Genomic DNA, 27195 nt, shown 5'->3' on the forward strand with positions numbered 1-27195 from the left:
TGGTCTTTTTTGTAGTTTCTTATGGTGGAAGCTTAGGTAATTAATTTCAGATTGTTCTTTTAATGTATTTTAAACTACAGATTTTCCTCTAAGTAACTGTTTTACCTTCATCCATAAATGTTGATGTGTTGTATTTTTTCTTTTTCATTCAGTTGAATTATTTTCTAATTTTTATTGTGATTTCTTCTTTGACCATGGGTTATTTAGAAGTGTTTTCAATTTCCAAATATTTAAATATTTCCCAGAGATCTTTTTACTATTCATTTCTAATTTGATTCCATTGTACCAATTCTGTATGATTTCATACCTTTTACATTTATTGAGACTTATTTTATAACTTAGCATCAGGTCTTCTTTGGTGATTGTTCCATAAGCAGCTGGAAATTCTGCATTTTTTGTTCGATGATCTATAAATGTTAGTTATGTAAAGTTGCTTGATAGTATGCTCAAGTCTTCCATATCCTTACTGATTCTATGTTTACTGTTCTATCAGTTTCTGAGAGGCTTATTGAAATAGCCAAGTATGTTTATAAATTTTTCCTTCAATATTTTTAGTTTTCCTTACATTTTGAATCTTAGTAATTAGGTGTATGTGCATTTAGTATTATTGTGTCTTCTTGACGAGTTAACCTATTTATTATTATGAAATATTTGTCTCTGTCCCTGATAATATTCCTTATCTGGAAATCTACTTTATCTGATATGAATATAGCCACTTTAATTTATCTTAGTTCATTCTTTTTCTTTAAACCTATTGTGTCATATTTGCACTGTGGGGATTTTTTGTAAGCAGTATATGGTTTAGATTTGCTTTTTAAATTGAATCTGACAAGATATACGATTAAATTGTAGGGTTTAAACCATTTTCATTTTATTTAATCTCTTTAGTTGGGTTTAGGTCTGCCATATTGCTCTTTGTTTTCTATTTGCCCTATCCTTTGTTTTTTTGTTTCTGTTCTTGTTTTCTTTTTGATTATTTTTTAGTTTTCTGTTTTATCTCCAGTATTGGCTTATTAGCTATACCTCTGTTTATTTTGATGATTATTCTGGAGTTTGCCATATGCATCTTAAACTTATCGCAGCCTTAAAATAATATACTATATGTATAATGTAAGGACCTTATAACTCTCATCTTTTGTTTTGTTATTGTCATATAGATTTTTCTTCTATATGTATTACAAACCCCATAATATCTTGTTACCATTTTTGCTTTAAACTGTCAGTTTTGTTTTCTTATTTTTGAATTTTTTATTTGGGAATATTGGGGAACAGTGTGTTTCTCCAGGGCCCAAGAGCTCCAAGTCGTTGTCCTTCAATCTAGTTGTGGAGGGCGCAGCTCAGCTCCAAGTCCAGTCGCCGTTTTCAATCTTTGGTTGCAGGGGGCACAGCCCACCATCCCATGCCGGAATTGAACTGGCAACCTTGTTGAGAGCGCACACTCTAACCAACTGAGCCATCCCGCCACCCTTCTGGAAGCTCAGCGGCAGCTCGTTGTCTTCAATCTAGTTGTGGAGGGTGCAGCTCACTGGCCCATGTGGGAATCGAAGCAGCAACCCTGTTGTTCAGAGCTTGCACTCTAACCAACTGAGCCATCTGGCCACCCCCAGTTTTCTTTTAAATAAAATAAAAAATGAAAAACTCTGTACATGCCTACATATTTACGATTTCTCGTAGTCTTCATTTCTTTGCTAAGATCCATCTGATGTCATTTTCTTTTGGCCTGAAAAAGTTTAATATTTCTTGTAGTACAGATGTACTGTTGAGACAAATTCTCTCAGGTTTTATCTGAAAAAGTCTTAATTTTGCATTCTTTTTAAAAAACTTTACTTGAAAATAATTTTGAACTTAAGGGAAAGTTGAAATACTGTCATAAAGAACATACATATCCCCTTTATACAGATTTACCAATTAGTATTTGCCCCATTTTCTTTATGAATTACTGTTTCTCTCTATGAATGTATACATGTGTTTATGTGTGTCTGTCTTTATACACATTTTTTTCTTAAACCGTCTGAGATAAGTTGTGTAATCTTTGATTCCTTACCCCTAAATACTTCATTGTATTTTTCTTTAGAAAAAGGATATTCTCTTTTATTGCCACAGTATAGGTATCAATTTCAGTAAATTCAACTTTGTTACAGTACTTGAATCTATCATCTCTATTGCAGTTTCAACAGTGGACCCAATAATGGCTTTTATAGATTTTTTCCCCCCTCCTGTACATACTGATCCAGCTTTGGATCATGTACTGCATTTAGTTCTAATATCTTTTCAATCTGGAACAGTTCCTAAGCCTTTCTTTGTCTTTTATGGCATAGGCATTTTAAAAGAATAGTTGTTGTTTTTTCCCCATATAGAACGTTTCTCACTTTGACTTTGTCTTGTGTTTTCAGGTTGTACCTTCCCAGACAGAATACTGTGTAAGTGCTGTTTTGTCCTCAGTGTATCAGATACATTGAGAGGTGTTTGACATCTTTGTGCCTCTCATATGTGATGGCAGGTTTGATCACCCTGTCAGTTTCTCCGTTGTGTAATTTCCCCACTTGCTACTAATAACAAATCTGTAGAGAAACACTTGAAGACCATGTAAATATCGTGTACCTCATTAAAATTTCACCCCCATATTTAGCATTCTTTGGTAAGTTTGCCTGAACTAATATTTTCTGTGATGATTGCAAAATGATGATTTTCTAACTTCAGCACTCCATCCACATTTGCCATTTGCCACTTGCCGTGATTCTGCAAACAAGAACCCGCCCTTGTTTTTTGTCTTTGTCTATTATCAATGTAGATTCACAGATTTATAACTTACTCCCATCCCTAATTATTTTTGTGTTTATGTTTTTCCAGATTCGACTAGTGGGAGCTGCTTTATGCTGATTCCTTTTCCTTGTGACATGCCCCAATTATTTATTATTATTATTATTTACTGTTTCCTTGTGTTTAGCATATGGCAAGATAGTGCAGGCTCATCTTGTCCTTCCTTGTCCCAGTCCTGGAATCAACCATTTCCCTCGAGGAGCTTTGCTTCTTTCTGAGGGAAACCAAGATACGGTACCTTTGCTTCAACGTCTTTTAGCAGATGGAGTTCAGGAATATTAGCATACATAAACATAGGTATACATGGATATATATATATATATATACACACACACATATACACACACACATATATACACACACACACATACACGTGTGTGGCATGCATACTACATATGTAATTCACATGTAAGTCCATTTACATTTATATAAACTATAAATCATGAAAACATATCAATACCTCTACTTTCAGATCCAACCCTATAGGGTTCTTCATTAACTTTCTCTATTCCATATATGTATTTCTCTTTTTTTCCATAGAGATAATCTTACCTCCCAATAGCATCAGCACATTTACTAATTAGTTCAAGTCTATAATACATCAAAAATACTTTCAGAATTGCTCCATCTATACTACTATACCGCTGCAAAACAGATCTGCTTATAAGAAAATTCCGGATTGATTTTAGTCCTCCCTACCCAGCCTTCCCTCTTCCCTCCCCCTTGTGCTGGACTGAGGGTATATCGTCAAATATTGTGTTCATAAGTTCCTTTTTTTCTTCCTTCATTGTGGTTATGTTATTTATTCGATATGCAGTGGGGTTAATTTGTTTTACTTTCCAATTTTTGTCATGTAGTAACCCCCTTTTTAAGTGCAATAATATCTTAAAAGTAACATTTATACTTAAAAATATTTTTATCATGGACCTACTGCTGTCATAAAAGTATTACATATAGAAGCAGTTTTGTTTTCTTTTGTTTCAAGTGTTCCTAATTGCTTTTTGAAGCATATTTATTATGGTAACTTTAATATTCTTACCTGAGTCGTCTCGCTGTTGTCTTTTCTCATTCAAGTTGTGATTTTCCTGCTTCTTACTATGGCAAGTATTTTTATTGTATCCTGGACATTTTGAGTATAATATTATGAGATTTTACATTGTATTTTGAAGCAAATTCCAGACATAGCATCTTTTTGTGTATAAATGTGTGTAAGGGATTGTAGATTTTCTATACCATGTTTTTCAGTTTTAATATGTTGACTTTGGAGGCAGAAAGATAGCATTTGTAAATTCCATGCTATTTGCATTCAAAGGCATTTATATATGTGATAGGATGTATTCCTGATCTTTGATGTTTGTGATTGGTAACTACACTTACTAACAAAAGTTCTGGAGGCAAGGCTATTTTCCCACTGGTATTTGTAGACCTCTGTCTTTCCTTGAAAAGTAGCCTGTTGTACCACATTCAGTATATTGGATTTTGAGTGGATATCCCCTAAGAATTGAATTCACACTAACAAATGAATTTTCATATTCCATTGAGACTACTGTCTATACCTATATGCTTAAAGGAAAGAGCACAGTGACTTTACTGTACTTTTCTGGTTATATTTTAAACTGAGTGTGTAAGAAAGTTCAGTGTTTTAGCTCTGTTATTTTTTTTAACCTTTTATTTTGAAATAATAAACTTTAGACTTACAGAAAAATAATAAAAATGGGACCAGGAATTCACATATACCCATCACCCATTTTTATTGTCAACAACTTCCATAACCATCATACAAGGAATAAAACCATGTAATTAACATTGGCTAAATGTCTTTATTTTAACAGCTGCTGAAATAGTTCAAGAAATTGAAAATTTGGAGAAGACCAGGATGCGTCTTGAAGCTAGTAAACTCAGTGAAAATGTATGTTATAGTCTATTTAAGTATATGGGCAGAAATAAAAGTTGAATACCCTATTAAAATTAAAGCAAGCCAGTATTAAATCTGTTCAGTGGGAAATGTACTGGAATACATTTCCATTTAATGTATTGTGATTTACTTGCAGCTCATTTTTAGCACAGAATTCTCTCATATTTAGCAGTCTTCTAGAACAGAATGCAATCTAAAGTAGAGTTTATTAATAAGTTATAGTCTTGTAAAAAAAGCATATGCCAATATATCAAGTAGCCTCGATATTGAAACTTTTCTCTGCTGGTTGCATTTGATAATCTATTTAACCTCTGTGGTTCTTACCATCTTCCTCTGTAAAATTCAGAAGTTGAGCTCAGTTATCTCTAAGATCCCCTTTTAGCTCTGGCATTCTGCAATTCTATGATTATACTCATCGAGAAATTAAGTAATTGTAAGAGTTTATGAGGATTGAGTATCTGTTGAGCTTGTTGAGGGAATCAGAGACCTAAAATTCCTCACTATTACCTTCCTCTAGCTTGATGATGGTCCAAAACTTGAGGAAAGGGTATCAAAGAAGAAAATAGTCATTGTGTCCTAAGACACAGGAGGAAGTGTTTTGGGCTCTCCCAAGTAGACTTTTTTTTTCTTCTTTCTTTCTGTTTGATTTAGTAATGGGTTTGTTAGGAAAGCAATGACTTTAAGGAAGGAGATAAGTTTATAATCAGTAGAAAAAAATGAAATGTTCATTGACTTTATTACCTGTGTGCTAAGTGTAAGATGGAGACTAATGAATCATGTAAGTAGATTTCTGATCTTTTAAATCTGATTTTAAAAAGTGGAACTAGAAATTACACATAGGTCTTGTATTATTGCATTTTCTCTGTATATTACATTTCTTACAGACTTGGGGACGTTAGGTTGGAAAAAAGAAGGCAAACAAGAAGATCTGCCTTATTGATGATCTTCTAAATGTCCACAGTCTTGGAGTTTAAAGTGTTACCTGTTGTATTAATGCATGTGAAAAATTAAATGTTGAAAATAGGAAATTTAATTGATTGTTGTATTAATACTTCATATATTCTAATGGAATCAGTGTTGGCGTTTTCTACTGATGAGAAATAAGTAGTGAGTATAGTGTACACTAATTATAATATTCAAGGGAAATACACAGGAGTTATTTTTCCTAGGTCTATATAAAACAGATATGAGAAATTATTTTCCTCTATTTTAACCATCCACATGTGAGATTTTAAAGTTTATAGTACCGATTTCTATTTTTGTTACTGAGTTTCTAATTAAGAATTTTTGGATTTTTTTTAGGTAATGTTTTTTACAAAGGACCAAACAGAAAAGGAAATAGATGAAATTCATAGTAATTATCGTAAGTAGTGCGATGTTGTCTTTATTTGCAAAGAATTTGGGTCACAGGTTTTTGCACCTTAAGTAAATTTTTAAAATACATTTTTTACATTAATGTTTAATACAAACTTGTGTTAATGTTATTTAATAGACTGAATTTTAGTTGTTTACTTAGACATTGACCTTTTTTTATAAGTCTGTGTGCCTACTTTTGGATTTGTGACTGACATTTTACTTTGAGCTTATCACTCAGCACTTTGCAAATATTAATTAGTTGGTTTCAAAGCATCTCTGTGAGAAGATAATGGGATTAAAATGGAAACATTGCTGACTTCCCATCCTCTCCTCAGGCCACTCAATGCAACTGGCAGTTCTTCTGTAAAGAATTTCAGCACTTTTTCATAGCTTGCAAATTTGTGCCAAAAATAGTTTTCATTTTGTTAGTCATTACCATCTTTTCACCTTTATCATTCCCTTTTCCTTAAGTGGCCTTTGTATATCTCTTTCCTAGGGCCAGCACTTCACTGTTTTGTCTGGTAGATAGCTGTTATTCGTTGTTTGTTTAATTTGTTTTTAGTTTATTTTAGTTTAAATTTAAATGTAAATGCCTGGGAAACAGTAGATAGTTAATAAATGTTTGTTGAACGAGTAGCCCGTACATAATGTGTTTTAGTGGTGCTAAGAGAATTTTGTTTTTTCAGTTCCTAAGCTTTGAAGGTGCAGATTCAGCAATGGTCTGTTTGAGGAGGGAGGATGAAGTACTCAGGCACTAAATGTAGGTGTGATGGCCCGTGCCTTACAGATTAGGAAAAGCAGCCGAGAAGAGTCACGAACCGTAGGCTGAACGACAAAATCACAACTCTTCCTAGAAAGATAAATATGGTGTGGTTCTTTTTGATCTACTTTTGGGAAGCCACAGCGATTTTTGTGAGACAGAAGATAGGGAACATCAAATGATCACTGAATTGGCAAAGCTGAGGCCTGTAATAAAAGGAAACCAGAAAATCTGCATGGACAAAAAGTAATTTAAATCACCAAAAAGATGGTATCTCACAATTATGCCACACTAAGGAAAAAGTGGATTAGATACAGGCAAGAAAATACACAAATATCTGTTGCCCACCATTTAAATATCCTAAAAAAGCTTAACTTTACTAAATAGGTCATGTTTAATTAATTAGTCCTAAAATAAACCAGTTTATCCTTAAAAAAGAAAAAAAAAAAGGCTTTCAGGCACTTCCTAAAGCTTAAGTGCTTAGTCTGCATTATAGTTTAGTTATACATTTTGATTTACTGTTGGGCTCCAAATACAATATTGATATCTCTCCTTTTAAATATTTTTATTAATGTTTTACATGCATGCCATTTTAAAAAAACACGTAATTCTACAAGGCTTATTATAAAAGACAAAAATCTCCTGCCTCCACCACCAACCTGTTTCCATTCCCATTCCCTGGAGGTAACAACTATCAGGCCTTTTGGCTTTTGTTTTGATGATTTCTTTCATTTTTAAGAAAAGATTGTTCTTCCTGTTATTTCATGAAGTGTTTCCGTTTTTCATGTTAACTATTGATTGATGTCCTAATATGAAAAATGAAGATTTAGTCCTTTTATACATCCTGATTCCTATCTTTGCCTCCCTCCCATACTCTGATTATTGTGATAATTTTTTGTGAGTTTAATATTAGGTTAGATACATTGTTTATAGTTTGAACCAGGCAACATAAGTATTATAATATGTTTTGAACGGTAGCAGAATATGCTATTCCCGAAATATGCCACTATGGCATAAGTATTACTTACTCTCAGCTGAAGGCAATTGAGAAGAAGCAGATATTTTTAAAAAAAGCTCTGTGCCTTCCTCCTATTTGCCTAAAAGCAGGACATAAATTTACAAAGGTGTCTGTCTGTCCTTCCTTCCCTCTCTATCCCTAGAGATGTTAGTCTTCATATCAGTGGAGGAGGCACTGACTAAAATCTGTGTAATACACCTTACTCTAGTTTATCTTGTCTTTCCAAGTCACCTGCCTAACTAACCTTTCACACACCTTTCTTTTCTCTTCCTTTCCTTTCTTTCTTCCTTCCTTCTTTCCTTCCTTCCTTCCTTCCTTCTACCTGAAGGTGGTATGTAAGCCAGTGTCCTAAGCCACCTCTAAGAGTTACTCATTTTTCTGTGGGTGTCTTCCATGTATACATAAGGTGTACATGTTAATAAACTTCTATTTGTTTTTCTCTTGTTAATCTGTCTTGTTATAGGGGCTCCAGAAAAGAACTAAGAAGGTTGGAGGGAAAATTATTTTTCCTCCCCTACAGTTATAATGCTTGTCAGGAAAGCATTCTCTTTTTCCTATAATTAATAATTTTATTTGCTTAGTTTTCTATTTATCTAGTATTAATATATCTCTAAACTTTCCACCAGAAATGTAAATCACTTTCTAATACACTTAAACACATTGATTGTTTATCAACCAATTATTTTCTCAGGAACATTTTGCCTGAAGCAGCCCCCAGCCTTTCTTACGGTTGCCCTATTGCATTCTACTCTGGTTGCTCTTCAAACCTCCTCCATGGGTGCTCTCTTGGAATTTCCTTTCGCCAACCTTCTCGGTATCGTGCTCTCCTCCTTCCTGTGTCAGTTCACTTATTTCATCATCCAAATCTACCTCTTCTCTTTCCTGGTTTTGGTGGAATATATTTTTCAGGAGACTCCCTGAGGAAAAGGGTATATGGAAGAAAATTTGAGATCATACGTAACTGGAAATAACGCCTTTGCTATTGATTGATTATTTGACTAAGTGTACAATTTTACTTTGTAAAGATTTTTCCCTTCAAATTTTGAAGGTTTTTTTTTTTCACTCTCTTCTACCTTCCAGCATTATTGTCTTTAATTATCTTGCCATTGTGTTTTTTTGTCCTTCATATATAACGTTTTTCCCTTTTCCGACCTACCCATGTTCAGTTTATTATCTTTTGTCAATCTCTGTCTTCTAAGTATCTTCTGATTTCATGTATTTCTTATTCTGTCTCTGTCACTATTCTAATCACAATTGCTTCCTAACCAGTAATCGTCCCCCATCTCTATTCTTTACTCACTTGATTCATTAATCCTCGGAAGCCAGACTGTCTTCGAACAGTGGTGCATTTTCTGATCATACTACTCATATTCATGCTTGCTGCCTTCCCGCCATTGTCAAAAACTTTCCAGTGGCTTTTCAATACATGAAATCTATCATTTTCTGTATCCGGACTTGCCTCCTTCTAGCCATGTCTCTTTCCCTTATTCCTTATATTCTGAACAATCTGGTTATCTTTGTTCCTTTATCAGGTTCTTTGCTGCTGCAGGGCCTTTGTTACCCTCTTCTCTCTTTGTCTGGAATTGTCTCCTGTACATTGCCTCTGTGGCCCCATCTACTTTCCTAAGTCTTAATCAGCTTTTCAGTTTCCATGGGAAACCCTCTGTGATCTCCCAGACAGTCAGGTTTCCCTTTTATATATACTTACATCATCTTGTGCTTTTTCATTCAGCACGAGTTTTTTGAGTACTAACATGTGCCAGACACTTTCTGGGTGTTGGGGATACCCAGAAATGAATGAAGGGAATGAATGAAGGAATGAACAAGACAAACTAAAGTCCACCCTCTTGGAGTTTATATTCTACTAGTATTTTAGAAAGGGATAAATGAAAAAGACAAAAAATAAAACAAGGGTATAAGAAAGTTTTTTGATAGGTTGGCCACAATGGTTATTAATTGTGTGATTAATTTCTAATTAATTCCTAATTATGAGTTTTAGTTTGCTAGAGCTTTCATAATGAAGTACCACAGACTGGGAGGCTTAAACAACAGGAATTTATTGTCTCACAATTCTGGAGGCTGGAAGTCCAAAATCAAGCTGTCAGCAGGGTTAGTTTCTTCTGAGGGCTGTGAGGAAGGATTTGTTTCACGCCTCTCTGCCTCTTTATTGTTCCAGGCCGCTTTCCTTGGCTTCTCCCTGTGTCTCTTCACATTATCTTCTCTCGCTGCATGTCTGCATCCCTTTTATAAATATACCAGTCATGTTGGATCAGGGCTCACCCTAACGACCTCAGTGTAACTTGCTTCAACCTCTCTAAAACCCTGTCTCCAAGTAAGGTCCCGTTCTGAGGTGTGGGACGTTAGTACTTCAACATAGGAAATTTGGGGAGACGCCATTCAACCCATAAGAGTATTTAACAGTATTTTCTTCCTATATGAAAGTAAGATCTGCAGTGGAGCAAATGTTTCTCTCTTGCTCACTGCCTTATCTCCAGGGTCTTGAACACAGTTAGGTCTCAGTACATTTTTGACCAAGTGAATGAATAGGTGAAGATGGGAGAGTCACCATAGTTTTTATCAGAGCCTATCAAGCCTATAAAAAATAAGCTAAGAGAAAAACAAATATTTTTCTACATCTCTCACTATTCTATTTTACTTTACTTTTGAAAAGAAGTATATAAGTTTAGTTCTGTCTTCCAAACTAAGGTGTCAACCATGCTTCAACTACCTCCTGTCTTCGGACTTGTGCAGAGTTTTCTTCTACTCATTTATGCTTTGTCACTTTTTAAAAGAAAAGACAGGAAGGGAGAAAAGAATCACAATTGTTGAATACATATTCTGTCCCAGGAGTTCCACAAATGTTATTGTGTTAGTCCTCACAGCAACTCTATGAAGCGAGTATTGTCCTGTTTCACAGTGAGAGAAACTGAGACTTAGAAACATTAGATAAATTGCCCATATAGCTAAGTAAAAAGCAGAGCTGCAAATCAAACCCAGGTTTACGAAGTACCCAATGCTAAGGCTTTTGCAGTATACCATGCTTTGAATCTGAGTGGGTAATTTGTATGTTGGGAACTTCTTTTTTGAGAGGTAAGCTTTAGTTTCAGATTTTAGTGCTTTCAAAAAAGCATAATTTCACATATGGGCTACTTTGGTAGTTTTGTGATATCTTTGTTTTTAAACAGTCTTTTGGATAGACTTATAGTCAGAAGTTCCTCTTTCAGTAAAGTAAAGAAACAGTGAAATCAGTCATTTTGATCTTTCTGTAGAAAGTGTATTTAATACAGAGGTTGAATCAAATGAGTTTATTGAGTTACCTGTGCAGTTCAGCGATCAGATGCTTTTGATAAGTCATCTTAAGACTGTTAATTGTTCCAGTAAGAGGCAGAATCTTAGCCTGATGGAAAGTTACTCTACTTGCATAACCTCCATGACAAACATATTTTTGGAATCTTCATGCTCTTTCCTTGGTGAAATATAGTTTTATACTCTGCCAGAAAAGAAAACAACTTCAGTGAGCACTCTGGTTATCTTCTGAAACTTTTCCTGGGTGTACCAGCTTAATCTTATTAAATAGGCAAGGCATTTTAGCATAGTTAATTTATTCCTTTGTTCTTTTGTTTTGTCATTCATTAATTCAATAAGTATTTATTGAGCATCTATGTGTCAGCTGCTATTCTGTGTATTGGGCGTACAGCAGTGAATAAGAAACATAGATTTCTCTTCTCATGGAACTTTCATTCTAGTAGCAGACAGATAAATAACATAAATCAGCAGATGACAACATGGTTTTAGGTGGCAAATTCTGTAAAGAAATAAAACAGTAATTTGATAGAAATTATGGGGGGCATTAGATAAGGTAGTCAGGAAAAGGCTTTTCTTGAGAAGTGGACATTTGAAATGAGCCATGAGTTAAATAAAGTAAAAATAAAGAGTCAGCCATTCACAGACCTACAGGAAGAGTATTCTAGACAGAGAACATCAAGGGCAGAGACCCTAACGTAGAAACAAAGGAGGTAAGTGTGGCTGGAGTAGTGAGTGAGGGGGCGAGTGGGATAAGGGTGGGAGGCCCAGGTGATGGAAGACTTTGTAAGGTTTTGTTTTGGGGTTTATTCTTAGTGCAGTGGGAAATCATTGGAGGACTTCAAAAGATAAGTAACAGGATTTTATATACATTTAAAAAGACCATGATATTTGTCGAATAGACAATAAGTTGTAAGGCAGCAAGAAATAGTAAGTAAACCATTCTGGAGGTTCATCATTCAAGAAATATTTATTGATCACCAATTACTGCATCCCAGACAGTATTCTAGGTGTTGGGAATATAGCATTAAACAGACCAAGTCTCTGCCCACATGGGGCTTACATTTGAATGGGAATAGTCAGACAGTAAGCCAATGAGTAATTTGTGTAGGAGTTAGATAGTGAGTGATATGTACTCTGAAGAAACGTAAGGCGGGGGTAGAGTAATGGAGCTGCTGTTTAGATTTGGTGGTCAGGAAAGTCCTTTTGAAAAAGGAGATGTGATATGTGAGACCTGAATGAAGTGAGGCTACTGTAGTAAATTATTCCAAAGCTATGGCCTAGTCTAGAGTGATAGCAATATAGACGTTTGAAGTAGAGCCAGTAGTTCTCGCTGGTGAATTTGCATGGGGGAACGGCTGAAAGGGGAATCAAGAATGACTCCTGCATTTTTGCTTTAAGCAACTGGGGAAATAATGGTGCCATTTACTGAGAATGAAACCAGGGGAGGATTGTGGCTGGGAACAAGGAATCCAAATTCCTATTTTGTTTGTGTTGAGTTTTGGTCTCTAGTAGATATCCAAGTGTGGAAAAGGGAAGTAGGCGTGAATGGGTGAGTCGAACTAACTTGTGCTTCCAGGTTTAGTGTGCGTGTACTGACTAGAGGAGAGGATCTGGAAGAAGAGTGCTGTAGCAAGCAGCCTAACGCTCAGCCTGGGGCACGCCATCGTTGACAGCAAGTTCTCGGTTCTCCAAAACCCTCTTTACACACTTCAAAATGATCAAGAACACAAAAGAGCTTTTGTTGACGTGTATTATATCTATTGGTATATGTCATATTTCAAATGAAAACTTAGAGGGCTTCTACTTCTGGCCAAGATAGAGTAATAGGTACCTGGTACACCCTTACCCCCAGAAACATACGAATCATATGAAACAGTGGTTTTTGATGCTCTGAACACTAGGTTACAAAGGACAGGAATATGTGAGAGGTGGGGAAAGAATGAGAATGAGCCCTGTAATAGCGTGTTCAGGCTGCAGTGCCGGCAGGGGGATCCCTGGCAGAACCTGGTGGTCTCTGAATGAAGAAAAAAGAACTAAGAACAGGGAAATCAAAGGAGCTCGAGTTGGCAGGACAGTGCTGGAGAGGAGAGAGAGCACAGAGAGAGCCCTAGTGGTCCGAAGGTTCACGTGTGCATTCATTCAGCACACAAAGTATATTCTCTGACCACAATAGAATTAAATTAGAAATCAGTACAAAGCCCTCTGGAAAATTGCCAAGTATTTGAAAACGAAACATTACACTTCCAAATAACTCATGGTTCAAAGGAAAATTAAAACCAAGAAATTTCAAAAAGAATTATTAACTCTTAAAAATAATAAATCCATTGCATGTTAACAAATAATCTTATTTATGACAGAAAACAACTGTTTTCCAAAAGAAAAAATTCAAAATAAATGGAGATTTCTGCACCTAGCTTAGATGGCGTAACAGAGACTGTATTTACTTTTCCTTCATTCATAAACTAGAAAACTGAATGAAAACTATGGTTTTTTAGATATTGGGAAAAAATAGCACAGGACTGATTCCTAAAAGAAAGAAAACAAGATGGTGAACTCTGCAGTTCTATCAGCTTACTGCCTTTAGGCAGTTTTCAGGTACTGGATGGGGGACCCCAAAATAATCTGGTGGTATCACTGAGTAGGTAAAGCAAATCAAAGTTGTAGGAGGCCAGGGTGTCTAGAATTTGTGGAACAGCTTATCAAAGAGGAGGGAACCGCAGAGAAAGAGAGCTCTGTAAAGATTGGTAGAAAGATCCTGTTAAAAGCCTTTGCCTGCCTCCCGTTTCCCTGAAAATAAGATCTTTATTAATTTTTGCTCCAAAAGATGCATTACAGCTGATTATCCGGCTAGGCCTTATTTTCAGGGAAGCACAGTAGCAATCTACACAGGAATGAGAGGAAAGTGCCTTAGGCCAAGGAAAGACTACTTGAAAGGATTAGCTCTGGAACAATTTCTGGAGCTGACACAGGGCAAGGAACAGCAATAACAAATCCCACACCAACCCTAGTATAAAAAATCTTGTGATAATATATATTTTTTCTACTAGGGTTTAAATCCAACACCAACCCTAGTAGAAAAAACCTTGTGATATATATAGGGTATCAGGCAGAATCCTCAGAAAGGTGTTATTGCTTTAGTAGTTGGGCTAAATTACCTTAGGGCCAGATAATAAATATTTAGGCCTTGCCGGCTACATATGGTCTCTGTCACATGTTCTTGTTTGTTTGTTTATAATTCTTTATAAAAATATAAAAACCCTTCTTAGAGGGCCATATAAATATAGCTCATAGGTTAAATTTGGCCCTTGGGCTGTTATTTGCTGACCCTTCTTTAGACTAATGGCTGTTCTAATTTTCCCTAATAAAAAGATTTTTTGAAACTATTTTTTAGAGCACTTTTAGGTTCATAGCAAAACTGAGTGGAAAATACTGAGAGTTCCTATATCTCCCCGATCCCACACGTGTGCTGTCTCTCCCATTGTCAACATCCCCCACTAGGGTGGTACATTTGTTATAATGGAACCTACATTGACACATCATTGTCACAAAGTCCATAGTTTACATTAGGGTTCACTCTTGGTGTTACATATTCTATGGGTTTATACAAGTACATAATGACATGTATCTACCATTATAGTATCATATAGAATAATTTTACTGCTCTAAAAATCTGCTGTGCTCCCCTATTCATCCCTCCGTCCTCCCTAACCTGTGATAACCACTTATCTTTCTATTGTTTTCATAATTTTGTCTGTTCCACGGTGTATACAGTCTTTTCAGATTGTCTTCTTGCACTTAGTAATATGCATTTAAAGTTCCTCTGTGTCTTTTCATGGCTTGATAGCTCATTTCTTTTTAGCCTTGAATAATAGTCCATTTTCTGGATGTACCACAGTTCATTTATCAGTTTACTTACTGAAGGACACCTTGGTTGTTTCTTTTGGACATTATGACAAGCTGCTATAAACACTGATGTGCAGATTTTTGTGTGGATATAAGTTTTCAACTTATTTGGGTAAATACTAAAGTATGATTGCTGAATCATAAGGTATCTTTAGTTTTGTAAGAAATTATATTCCAAAGTATCTGTACCATTTTGCATTCCCACCAGCAGTGAGCAAGCATTCCTATTGCTCCACATCCTCACCAGCATTTGGTGGTGTCAGTGTTTTGGATTTTTGCCATTCTAATCGGTATATAATGGTATCTTGTTGTTTTAATGTGCAGAATTATCTAATGACATATGAAGTTGAGCATCTTTTCATATGCTTATTTGCCATGTGTATATCTTCTTTGGTAAAGTGTCTGTTCAGATCTTTTGCCCTATTTTTAATTAGCTTGTTCATTTTTTAATTGACTTTTAAATGTTTTTTGTATATTTTGGTTAACAGTCCTTTATCAGGTATATCTTTTGAAAATATTTTCTCCTGGTCTGTGTCTTGTCTTCTTATTCTCTTGATAATCTGCCTTAATAAAATTTGAAAGCAAGCCTTGAAATGACTTAGTTGATTCCAAATAGCCTGATAGCTTCAATGCTGTTTAAGGATAGAACAGAATCTAGCAAACAAGAGTACAAAATTAACAGTATTCAGTATCCTGTTGAAATTACCAGGAAGTCAAAGAAGCAGAAAAATAAGATCCGTAGAAAGGAGAAAAATCAATGAATAGAATCAGACCCTGGAGTGACAGAGATGATGAAACAGACAAAAATGTTCAAACAGCATTTACAAATATGCTCTATATATCAAGAAGGAAGAATAAAGTGGGGTCCTGCTGAGGTGAGAAATGAATGGTATAAAAAAGACTCAAATGAAATTCTTTTTATGACAAACATACCTGAATTGAAAAATACACTGGATGAGGTAAAAACACATTACGGTATATATATAATATATAAATGAAAATACATCATATCAGTGTGGGATGCAGCTCAAGCAGTGCTTAAAGGGAAATGTGTAACATTAAATACTTATGTTAGAAAAGAGAAGAGGTTTTAAATTAGTCATCTATGCTTTCATTCTTAAGAAACTAGAAAAAGAAGAGTAAATTCCACTCTAAATAAGCAGAAGGAAGGTAATATTAAAGAGCAGAAAGCAATGAAATTGAAGACAGAAAAATAATTGAGAAAATCTATGAAACCAAAAGCTGGCTCTTTGTAAAGAGCAATAAAATTGATAAACCTTAAACAAGCCTGATCAGGGCAAAAAGAGAGAAAATACAAATTACCAATATGAGGAATAAAAGAGGGGAACTCACGGTTTTAAGTATCCTACTGATATTAAAAGAATAATAAGGGAATATTATGAATAACTTGATGCCAATAAATTTGAGAACACACATGAAATGAAAGACACAAATTACTAAAAGACATAAATTACTAAAAAGATACAAATTCCTTGAAAGATACAAATTGCTAAACCTTACTCAAGAAGAAATAGATAAGCTGAATAGCTGTATATCTATTAAATAAATTGAATTTTCATTCTCAGGAGGAAAACTCCAGGTACAAAAGACCTCACTGGTGAATTCTATGAAACACATAAGGAAGGAAAAATACCAATTCTACATAAATTTTATAGGATTGAAAAGGAATACTTTCTACCTCATTTTATGAGGCCAAAGTTTCTATGAAACTAAAAACCAGACAAAGACAGTGTCATAAAACTTCTGACCAATATTCCTCATGCACATAGATATAAAAATCCCTAACAAAATTTTAGTAAATTGAATCCAGCCATACATAGAAAGGGTAATATATCATAACCAAGTGGGATTTATCTTGAGAATACCAGATTAGTTTAATGTTAGAAAAATAATAAATATAATTCACTGTGTTAACAGACTAACACCGATTTTCTTAAGTAGATGCAGAATAAGCATTTAGTGGGTATTAGTGGGAATACCCACTAATAATAAAAACTCACTAAACTAGAATTTCTTCAGTCTGATAAAGTATATCTATGAAAAACTTACAACTAACATATTTAAAGGTGAAATATTGAATGTTTTTCTTCTGATTTGGAAAAAGGTAGAGATGTTTATTCCTACCACTTTTATTCATTGTATTGTAGGTCTTAGCCAGCGTGATAAGGTAAGAAAGAGAAATAACATACAGATTTGAAAGGAAGAAATAAAATTACAAATCTTAAAAAATATGAGCTGGTTGAATGTGGGCTTATTTAGCAACTCCCGCAACTACCTGAGCCACTTAAAACTATTAAGAGGTAAATTCAAGGCATCTAACCAGCAGAACTGAGATTTTAAACTCTAAAGTACTCCTTGCCAGGCAGACTCCTAAAATGAGGTGAAGAGATGACTGAGAACAGGTTTATTAGTCATAATCTCTTGACATTGTTCTTTTTCCCCTTTTTTTTATTAAAGTACAGTCGATACACAATATTACTGTGTTTCCCCGAAAATAAGACCTAGCCAGACCATTAACTCTAATGCGTCTTTTGGAGCAAAAATTAATACTAGTCCCGGTATTATATTATATTATTATGTTATATTAATTATATTTATTATATAGTATATTAGGTCTTCTAGTAAAATAAGACCGGGTCTTATATTAATTTTTGCTCCAAAAGACACATTAGAGCTGATGGTCTGGCTAGGTCTTATTTTCGGGGAAACATGGTAATTAATTTCAGGTGTACAACCCAGTGATTTGACATTTATATATCTGAATAAGAAATTGTTCATTTTTTGAGCAGGAATTATTGCACTTTTTGGGCCAAAGCCAGAGCAGTGGCTGCCCTTTACTTTTTGGTTTCCAGCCTTGGTGTGGGCGTAATTAGGTTTGAAAAAGAAAATCTCTTAAACCTGGGATTTTATTACTTCAAAAGATAAAGTCACTAAGCTTCCTTAACTCTTAATGAGATTACTTTAGCAGGTTTCTTGTGTAATTCTTTTTTTTTAACATTTTTTTTTATTAGTTTCAGGTGCACAAAACAATGTAATAGTTAGACATTTATGATTTACCCCCCATCCATTACCCCTCTGACATTGCACACAGCCATTACATTTCCACTGTCTCTATTCCTAATGATGTACTCTGCTTCTTGTAAATATAAATATATATAATATATACATATATTTTATATATATATATATATACACACACACAAACACACACACACACACATATAAATTGTAGTTGACATTCATTATTGTTCAGCTTCAGCTTCATGTGTACAGTGCAGTGATCAGGCACATGTGTAATTCTTAAATCCCCAATCCGTGGATACACAATGACATGGCCTTATACTAGGAAACTGCCTAGACCAGGTCTAACTAAATTATGGAGACCCCATAGCACTTTGTTACCCTTGCCTAACAAGCTAATACAATGGTTTTAGCTCACTGATTCTGGGGAGCTGAAGAAGTACAAAGTAATTGTGCTCAAATGCATGGAGTTAAATAGGACTTGAAAGAAATCACCTAACGTGTGTATGAGATAGGATCTCACCTGTTTCAAAGAGCTTTTTCCAGTAATCTTTATGGTCAATTTATATTTCTTTTGCTGAAATTGTAACCAGTCTCGTGTTTAAAATTTACCAGACATTTTACAACTTAACACATTTGTTTCACTGGGAGTTTCATATACATACCATACACATAAATATATTGAAATTAGGAGCAGTCTCTCCGTGATGTCCAAAGAACAGTCACATTTATTGATCAGGAATATTGAAATGAATGTGCAAATGGAGACAAAACTGGCTTCTTCCACAGTGGGGGAGGGAAATCAGTTGAAACATCACCAGCCAGGATTTTGCATGTCTCAACAAGAGTTATTTTCCACTGTAATCAGTTATCTACAATTTGCAGAGGTGTAACACAGCCCAAAGGTAGTAAATGACTGGAATCCTGAAACGGTTGCCCTACAAAGTGCATAGTTTTCACTTGAAGTACAAATTTGTCCCTATACCTAGATATTCTTAGTATTGTGCTGTAGGTGAAATGTGGGTTACTATATGAAAACAGTCTCAAAACTTTGTTTTACGCATTTGCAGTATGATTCTTTCTCAAATGTATTTTTACAGAATCTGTGACATCATTTTGAACCAGGGCTTCAGTGTTTAAGGTTGCTAGATAAGAGAATGCAACCTCAGCTGTTTGTCCATGGTTCAGAATCTCAAATAGATGTTCTCAAGTCATGCTCTAATGACTGGCTACTCTTTGTTGACTAAATTAACGCACATTGCTAATGGTGACATAGAGGTCAGGCTTAAATTATTTTCGGAGCCTGGAAAGTCATAGTAAATTCAGATTGGTGTGATTTTAACATCCTAAGATGAGGTGGATTGGTGGTAGAGGTACGGTCTTAGATTGTTAAAGGGATTTTGAGGGGAAACAGACAAGAAATGTGAAGCAAAAGGGAGAATTGAAGTGGATATCCTTTGTTTTTATAATCCAACTTGCCTAGAGGCTTCTGCTTTTATGTATTTAATTACTGTTCTTCATCTTAGTATTCTTTTATGTCTTGAAAATTAGAATGGTGTCTCTTGGATATATTTAAGAAAGCAGAATCTTTCATGCTCTATCAAAAGCCTTTCTAGAGTATGGGGTTTGGGAAGAAACCTACAGTAGCAAACTAGGAATGTCATGTTTCCATGTTCGTTTCTGAGGAAGGGAGAAGATAAAAAGAAAAGGCTTCCACAATTTCCTTCCTAGCCCCTGTGCTTGTCAGTTTTTAAATTTATTACAAGTGATTCCCAAGGTGCGATTCATGAGCAAGCATGTACACTTTTGATAGTAAGTTTGTCTGTCATAGACTTATAACTTTCAGAGTCCTTGCTTTATTGAGACGATCTCTTGAATTTCAGGTAAAAAGCATCAGAATGAATTTCAGCTTCTGGTGGATCAGGCCAAAAAAGGATACAATAAAACTGTTGAAATGTCAAAAAAAAAAGTAAGAAAAGAAGATGAATCTACAGAAAAACTATTATCTGTGTGCATGGGTAAGAGACTTTAATTAAAAACAAATAATGTTGAATTTCACTATTTCAGTATAAAAAGAAAATTAAACCAATGAAATGTACTTGGGACCTATTAGATATTTGAAATGGTAAAAAGTAGTTTTAGGGATAGAGCAGTTGTTGAATGTAAACTAGGTTTATAACTCTGGGAAAAATGATTGGGAGAATGTCCTGAAGACACAGTTTCTAAAGTCTGTCTTCCTTTCAGTTAATGATAAATCAGAAGTTTCTTTGTTGTGTAAGCTTGGAGGATATTTTCTAGGTGTAGGATTTATTGCTGCAGATTCTTAGCTATCCTACAAAGAGTAAATTGTTTTTGTTATAGGTCACTGGTATTTATTTTGGACAAAATGTTCTGCTAAAAATCTAAAACTAACATATTTGGTATGCCAATACATGGCACATTCCTTAATTTTGACTCATTTTAAAATTTGAGATTAATTTTATAGTTCTATTGGTAGGGCTTTGGAACAGTAAACAAAACAGAATCATAACGGAGGAAAGTGCACAAGAAAATTCCTTATTTTTTTCTTTATCGTGGTAAAATATGTATAACGCAAGATTTATTATTTTAACTTTTCGTGAATGTACGTACAGTTTATTGGTGTTAGATAGATTCACAGAGTTGTATAACCATCACCACCTTCTACACCCAAAACTTTTCCATCATCTCCAGTGAAAACTCTGTACCCATTAAGTAATAACTCTCTTTCCCGGTCCCCCTCGCTCCTCATAATCCCTATTCTACTTTCTGTGTCTATGAATTTGCTTATTCTACATACTTCATATAGGTGGAATCATATAATATTTGTCCTTCTGTGTTATTAAGTCGGTGGAAAAGTAATTGCGGTTTAAAAGGTTAAAAATAATTGCAGAAACTGCCTAATAACCAACCTAATAGCTTATTGCATTGCCCATGATATTTTCAAGGTCCTCAAGTTGTAGCACATAGCAAAATTTCATTACTTTTTATGGCTCAATAATATTCTTTTGTATGTATAGACCATATTTTGTTTATCCATTCATCTGTAATGGGTTGTTTTTACCTTTTGGCTATTGTGAATAGTGCTGCTATAAACATTGGTTTTCAAATATCTGTTCAAGTCTCTACTTTCTATTTCTTTTTGGATATATACCTAGGAGTGGAATTTCTGCTCATTTGGTAAGTCTATATTTACATATAGAAAAACCACCAAACTTTTCCGCAGTGGCTGCACCGTTTTACATTGCCACCAGCAATGCTTGAAAATTCCAAATTTTCTATATTTTTGCCAACACTTGTTTTTACTATAGCCATTGTAGTAGGTATGAAGTAGTATCTCATTTTGGTTTTGATTTGTATTTTCCTAATGCCTAGTGATGTTGAGCATCTTTTCATATGGTTACTGGCCTTTTGTTTGTCCTTGGAGAAATGTTAAAATCCTTTATCCATTTTTTTAAATCTTTTTTTTTTTTTTTTTCCTTGAGTTTTAGGAGTTCTTTATATATTCTGGATATTAATCCCCTTATTGTATATATGATTTGCAAATGTTTGTAGGCATTTTCTGGGTAGTTTTTTTGCTTTCTTGATATTATCTTTTAACGCACATTGGTGCTTAAATTTGATGAAATCCAATTTATCACTTTTTTGTTTTGTTGCCTTTCCTTTTAGTGTTATATTAATGAAGCTGTTGCCAAGTCAATGTCATGAAGATTTTTCTTTATATTTTTTCCTAAGAGTTTTGTAGTTTTAGCTCTTATATCTAGGTCTTTTATTCATTTTGAGTTAATTTTTGTATATGGTATAAGGTAAGGGTCCAACTTCATTCTTTTGGAGGTACATAATCCAGTTTTCTGAGCACCATTTGTTAAAAAGACTGTCCTTTCTCCGTTGAATGCTCTGGCATCCTTGTTGAAAATCAATTGATCATACATGGGAGGGTTTATTTCTGTATTCTCTGTTCTATTCTATTAGCCTATGTGTCTGTCATTATGCCAGTTTTAATTATTGTAGCTTCGTAATAAATTTTGAAGTTGGGAAGTATGAGTCCTCCAACTTTATTCTTCCTTTTTCAAGATTATTTTGTCTATTTGCGTCCCTTGAGATTCCATGTGAATTTTAGGATGGATTTTTCTGTAAAAATGCCATTGGTATTGCATTGAATTTATAGATTGCTTTGGTTAGTTTTGACATCTTAACAATATTAAGTCTTCCAATCATGAACAAAGGATGTCTTTCATTTAATGTGTGTCTTCTTTAATTTCTTTCATCAATGTTTTGTATTTTTCAGGATTCAAGTCTCTTACCCCTTGGTTAGATTTATTCCTAAGTATTTTATTCTTTCAGGTGCTATTGTATTCCTTATTTTTTTCGTAAATTCTCCTGGTGTCATTTAGTAGGTTGCCGCCTGAGTATATACCTCATGGTCTTTGTGATCACCTTGAATTTGTTCATGCAGTTGTTCAAGGATATTCCTAGAAAGTAGTTTAGCTCCTGAGAAAACCTGGCTTAATATCTCGGATTAGGAGAACATTTTGTTTATTGGTTGAAGCTCTCTTGAAAGTGATTGATTGCTTGTACTCAGAGGTTATGTGTTATGTATATATGCACATAAATATTGCTCTCTTTGGATGAGTGCTGCTGGTAGATTGCTGTGCATAAATGTGCATGTCTGGGAAAGGTGGGCAGTGTGAGAGAGAGGAAGCCAGACTGGCACAGACTGAAAAGTTGGGTTTTGTACGGCATCATACAAATGTGTATATGTGTAATTTTGCCCTTCAGAATAAACTTGCTCATTGAGGTGCCAATATGGGTGAACAAGATGCGTATTCTCTCAAGTAAAACCTTCATTGATTTTATCACATGTCTTCGGGGAGGTTTGATGTTGGAGCCTCATATTTTGGGGTTCTATTTGAATGAGATCCTCTTCTGAGATCTGTGGAGAGATATGAAGGATTATTGACTGTCAGTGCCCATAAATTGTTGAATGATATTTGTCCCCAAGAGGGAATTTATCTGGTAGAAGCTTATATGAGGGGAAGAAGTAAGAGAAGATTGTAAATCGGGTGCAAAAATAAGAGTTTTAATATGAAAAGGCTCCTGTTCCCTGGTTTGCCAAGGACTGCGTTCTCCTGGCCAGGTGAGTGATAGAGTTACCTGGACTTACTGAGTTTACTGGGTGATTGATGCTTCTTAACATGATCCTGGGTGTCGCTGTGAGACTAGAGCCTTCTTTTTTTTTTTTTTTTTTTTTTTTTTTTTTAAGGAGGGTGAAGTTCACAGTGGCCCATGTGGGGATTGAACTGGCAACCTTGGTGTTATTAGCACCACGATCACCAGCTGAGCTAATGGCCACCCCACGAGATCCTTCTTTTATCCTTTTCCCAGATAAACACTAGAGGGTACAGTTTTGTTGATGATTACGTTTATCGAAAGCCAGATAACATCAGGAGCTTATTTTTAGAAATTGTACTCTTGTGATGTATGCTGTTCTCCAGTATAACAAAAACTTACAATTATTTCTGGAAAAATCCTGGCTATATGGACTTTGAAAGCTTTTTTTGGAAGAATTTGTCTTTTTCCATAAATTTTCTCTTTATAACACACTGTGACTATTCTTTTTAGTGTCCTTTGTTAACATCACTTGCCTCTGTAAGCACCCTGGATGAATGAAAGCTCTGCTTCTCTATGAGAAACTCATGAAAAGGGGCTCTATACGATTAGCACTCGTGGCTTGCGTGTTAAGTGTAGTACTCAGTTTCTGAATCTAAAAGACAGCACAATTGCAGTCCGAGTCCAGTCCTGAAATTAACTGTGAAGGAGAGTCCTGGGAACTGAAGAATCTTTCACAGATATTATTTTTTGGATTCATATTTGCAGATATTTGGTCGTACTTGCATGTCATATTCTTGGAAACCTTGTGCCTGTATGGATCCAGCTTTCTTGGGCCTTTATCTGCAATAAGAGATCTCTCATAATTGATAATATGACAAGGGATGCATAGAAATGTGACATGTATTGGATCAAATGGAAATATTGGTTATGTCTGATTAGTTTTCCTTTTTCATAGTGAATATTTGATCCTATGTGACAGGTTTAGAAAATGTCCAGATAGATTCACTACCATATAGTAATCAGTGACAAATATTGCGGTTCTTTTATTAATTGAAACTTTAATCCGTTTTTGTTATGCTTCTTATGTTTATCAGTGTTCTCTGATCTGTGAGTATACAGGAGTTCTTTAGTAATACTGTAAATAGAAGCCTCATTAGCATTACAAGATTCTCCCCACTCCTGGTTTTAAAGGCAATTTTGTTTTTAAATTAGTTAATTTGGAAATACAATATAATTAGATGACACCATTGCAATGTTGATTCTGATTCTCACTATCAATCAGTGTTACATAAACTTCTATTTTACTAAGTACAAGTAGCAATATTAAATGTTGTGGAAACAATAAACATAAAGAGGTTGTAGATTTAAAAAAAATTTTTTTCATTTCTTTTTTTCTTTCTAGGACAGGAAGATAATCAAATGAAATTCTCAGAAATGCCCTCAGTAACAAATCACTTCCCTCAATCAAAGCTGGGCTCTCCAGGAAAATTGGAGCCCGATAGACCTGATGATTCTTCTAGTTGTACTGAGAGTCAAGAAGAAGCTCTTTCTTCACCAGAATCAGCTTCATGCAATAGGTGAGAAACTCGTAGTAGTTGATTATTTTAAATTTCTAGTTCCTGTGCACACTAAGCTAGATAGGCACAAATAATTAGAAAATAACTTTGGGGCCTGGTCGCAGTTCCTCAGTTTTCTTCCACTACGTCTCCTTTTGCTGCTTGGTAACTTGACAGTGATAGCAAGGCAAGATGTGGGAGAGTATGTGCAGCAATCACAGGGTGGATTCGTTTTCTACTCTGTAGCCTTTAAATAGATATTTTTCCTGGAGTTGGAAAAGAGAGGATAGGCCCTCTTTTGTCAATGAAATTTTTGTCAAGATAATGAGCGAAGGAGATAAAAACAACTGCACTAGAAAATAGTGATCACCAAAAAGATAGGGCCTAGGTGAGTTAAACAAAAAAAGAAAAATTTAATTGAGCAAGTAGAATCGATGGGAAAACTTTAAAATGAGAGATTTGGAGGTGAATCATTTTCCAAATGATTTTTTAAAAGATATTTAAAAAAGATGTATTATTAGAGGACATAGTTTTTTGATATATAGTCATGATATATATACCATTTTATGTTGGCATTTCACTTTGCATCATAAATATTACCCATGTTTCTACCTTGTCTTTATAACGTGTGTGTGTGTGTGTGTGTGTGTGTGTGTGTGTGTGTGTGTGTATGCATGCAGTGTTCTCTTATGTTTCTGTACGACAATTGACCAAACTCTTCAATTTCTGTCGGATATCTACATTTTCCCCAGTGTTCTACTTATATGCCTAAAGCTGTGGTAAAGCTCTCCTTACATAATCTTTGATCATTTGTTCAATATTTAAAAAATGTTAACAGTGCTCTAGAATGATAGGTTATGTCTAATTTGGATCATGAAATTAGGAAGAAGGAGCATACTCAGAGACCCTCTGCTTTCCTAGTGTTCCAGTTTCAATTTACCCAGAATCAAGTGTTAGGGAGGGAAAATCTCACCTCACTCCTAATGTTTCCAAGGTCAAAAACATTGTATCTCAAGTTGGGGAAGGGAAACATGGTATCCTGAGTTTTCTCCCAGTGTGGTACTACTGCACAGTTATTCTAGATAAGACCATTCTTGCAAGTTCAGTGGGTAGTATTTATATTTAAACACAAGTCTTATAGGAATGCAGGGTAAAAATGGAGGAACACCAGAGTCCAGGGGAGTAAGAGTTGGTTTTTAACCACAGCCACAGGATGCCTGAATGTTTCAGAATACCGGGGTGAAACGGGACATTTTTATGAACTTGGAGTAGGAATGGAGGAAAGTGAAAGGGGAACAACATGGCAGCCAGTATATTTATCTGGTGGTAAGAGTATGGGAAATAGGATGAGTTTCTAGGTCTTGGCCTCAGACTTATTGGCGTCACTGAACTGTGAGAGGATTATTAAACCATTAAAATGCAAAAAATGTTAAGTTCTTACATTTTATTTCACATTTTAATTAGTTATGCATGTGTATATGTCTAGATGTACACACCCACACCCACACGCATACACCCATGACCCATAAAACTACCTCCTGTTGCCAATTTTTAACAGCTTTATTGAGTTATAATTTACATACCATACAATTCAGTCATTTAAGTGTACAATTCAATGGTTTTTAGTATGTTTACAGAATTGTACAACCATCACCACAATTTTAGAACATTTTTGTCATACCTATTAACAGTCACTCCTCCTTTTGTCCTAGCTCAGCCAGCCCCTGGCAACGACTAGTCTGCTTTCTGTCTCTATAGATTTGCCTGTTCTGGACATTTCACATAAATGGAATCATATAATAGGTGGTCTTTCGTAACTGGTTTCTTTCACTTAGCATAATGTTTTCAAGGTTCATCGATGTTGTATCGAGTTTCAGTACTCTGTTCCTTTTTATTGTGGAATAATATTCCATTGTATGGGTATATATTTTATTCATTTATTAGTTGATGGACATGTGGGCTTCTAATTGCAATTTTAACAAGGAAAAATATCACTAAGTTTGCTCGTACACTTTGGAAGCTTAGCTTTAGAGACCACATGTAAGTATTTGCGTGGCTTGCCTTGAGAAAGTGGGCAGGCAGTGTCTATTATTACTCATACCTCAAATATGAATACGGGTAAGACACGTCGTAAATATTAAATGTGCTAATCTTTAAAATTTTAATTTTATTTGCGTTCTTTTTTATACTCCCCTTTTCATTTTCCTCTCCTTTTGTCAGTCTAAGATTTTTGAGTTTAAAAGGTATAGTCTCTTCCTTGCATAAGACCTAGAAACTAGGCTAAAGGGAGAGTGGGGATGAAGTGAGCCTTAACTGGTATTTGGTTTGATACCAGGACAGACCACTTGCAAATGATTTAAGAGTATACTGTCAGGGAGTAAATATGCAG

The 27195-nt window shown here is 34.9% G+C and overlaps 1 protein-coding gene across 5 annotated transcripts in view; it reads left to right on the forward strand.

Annotated features, from left to right (window-relative positions):
- Window positions 1-27195, forward strand: part of RAD18 (RAD18 E3 ubiquitin protein ligase) — a 104327-nt gene that overhangs the window by 40641 nt on the left and 36491 nt on the right. For 3 of the 5 annotated variants that reach the window (XM_019748235.3, XM_019748237.3, XM_019748238.3), the window contains 5 exons: window positions 2394-2420; window positions 4653-4729; window positions 6038-6098; window positions 20004-20138; window positions 24653-24827. In XM_019748235.3, coding sequence (XP_019603794.1) covers window positions 2394-2420; window positions 4653-4729; window positions 6038-6098; window positions 20004-20138; window positions 24653-24827 — 475 coding nt within the window. The remainder of the gene's footprint in view (window positions 1-2393; window positions 2421-4652; window positions 4730-6037; window positions 6099-20003; window positions 20139-24652; window positions 24828-27195) is intronic. The other 2 variants (XM_019748236.3, XM_074313051.2) reach the window with 1 other exon arrangement.

This window comes from Rhinolophus sinicus, chromosome 5, assembly GCF_057876585.1.
Source record: "Rhinolophus sinicus isolate RSI-liver-muscle chromosome 5, RSI-T2T, whole genome shotgun sequence".
NCBI lineage: Eukaryota > Metazoa > Chordata > Mammalia > Chiroptera > Rhinolophidae > Rhinolophus > Rhinolophus sinicus.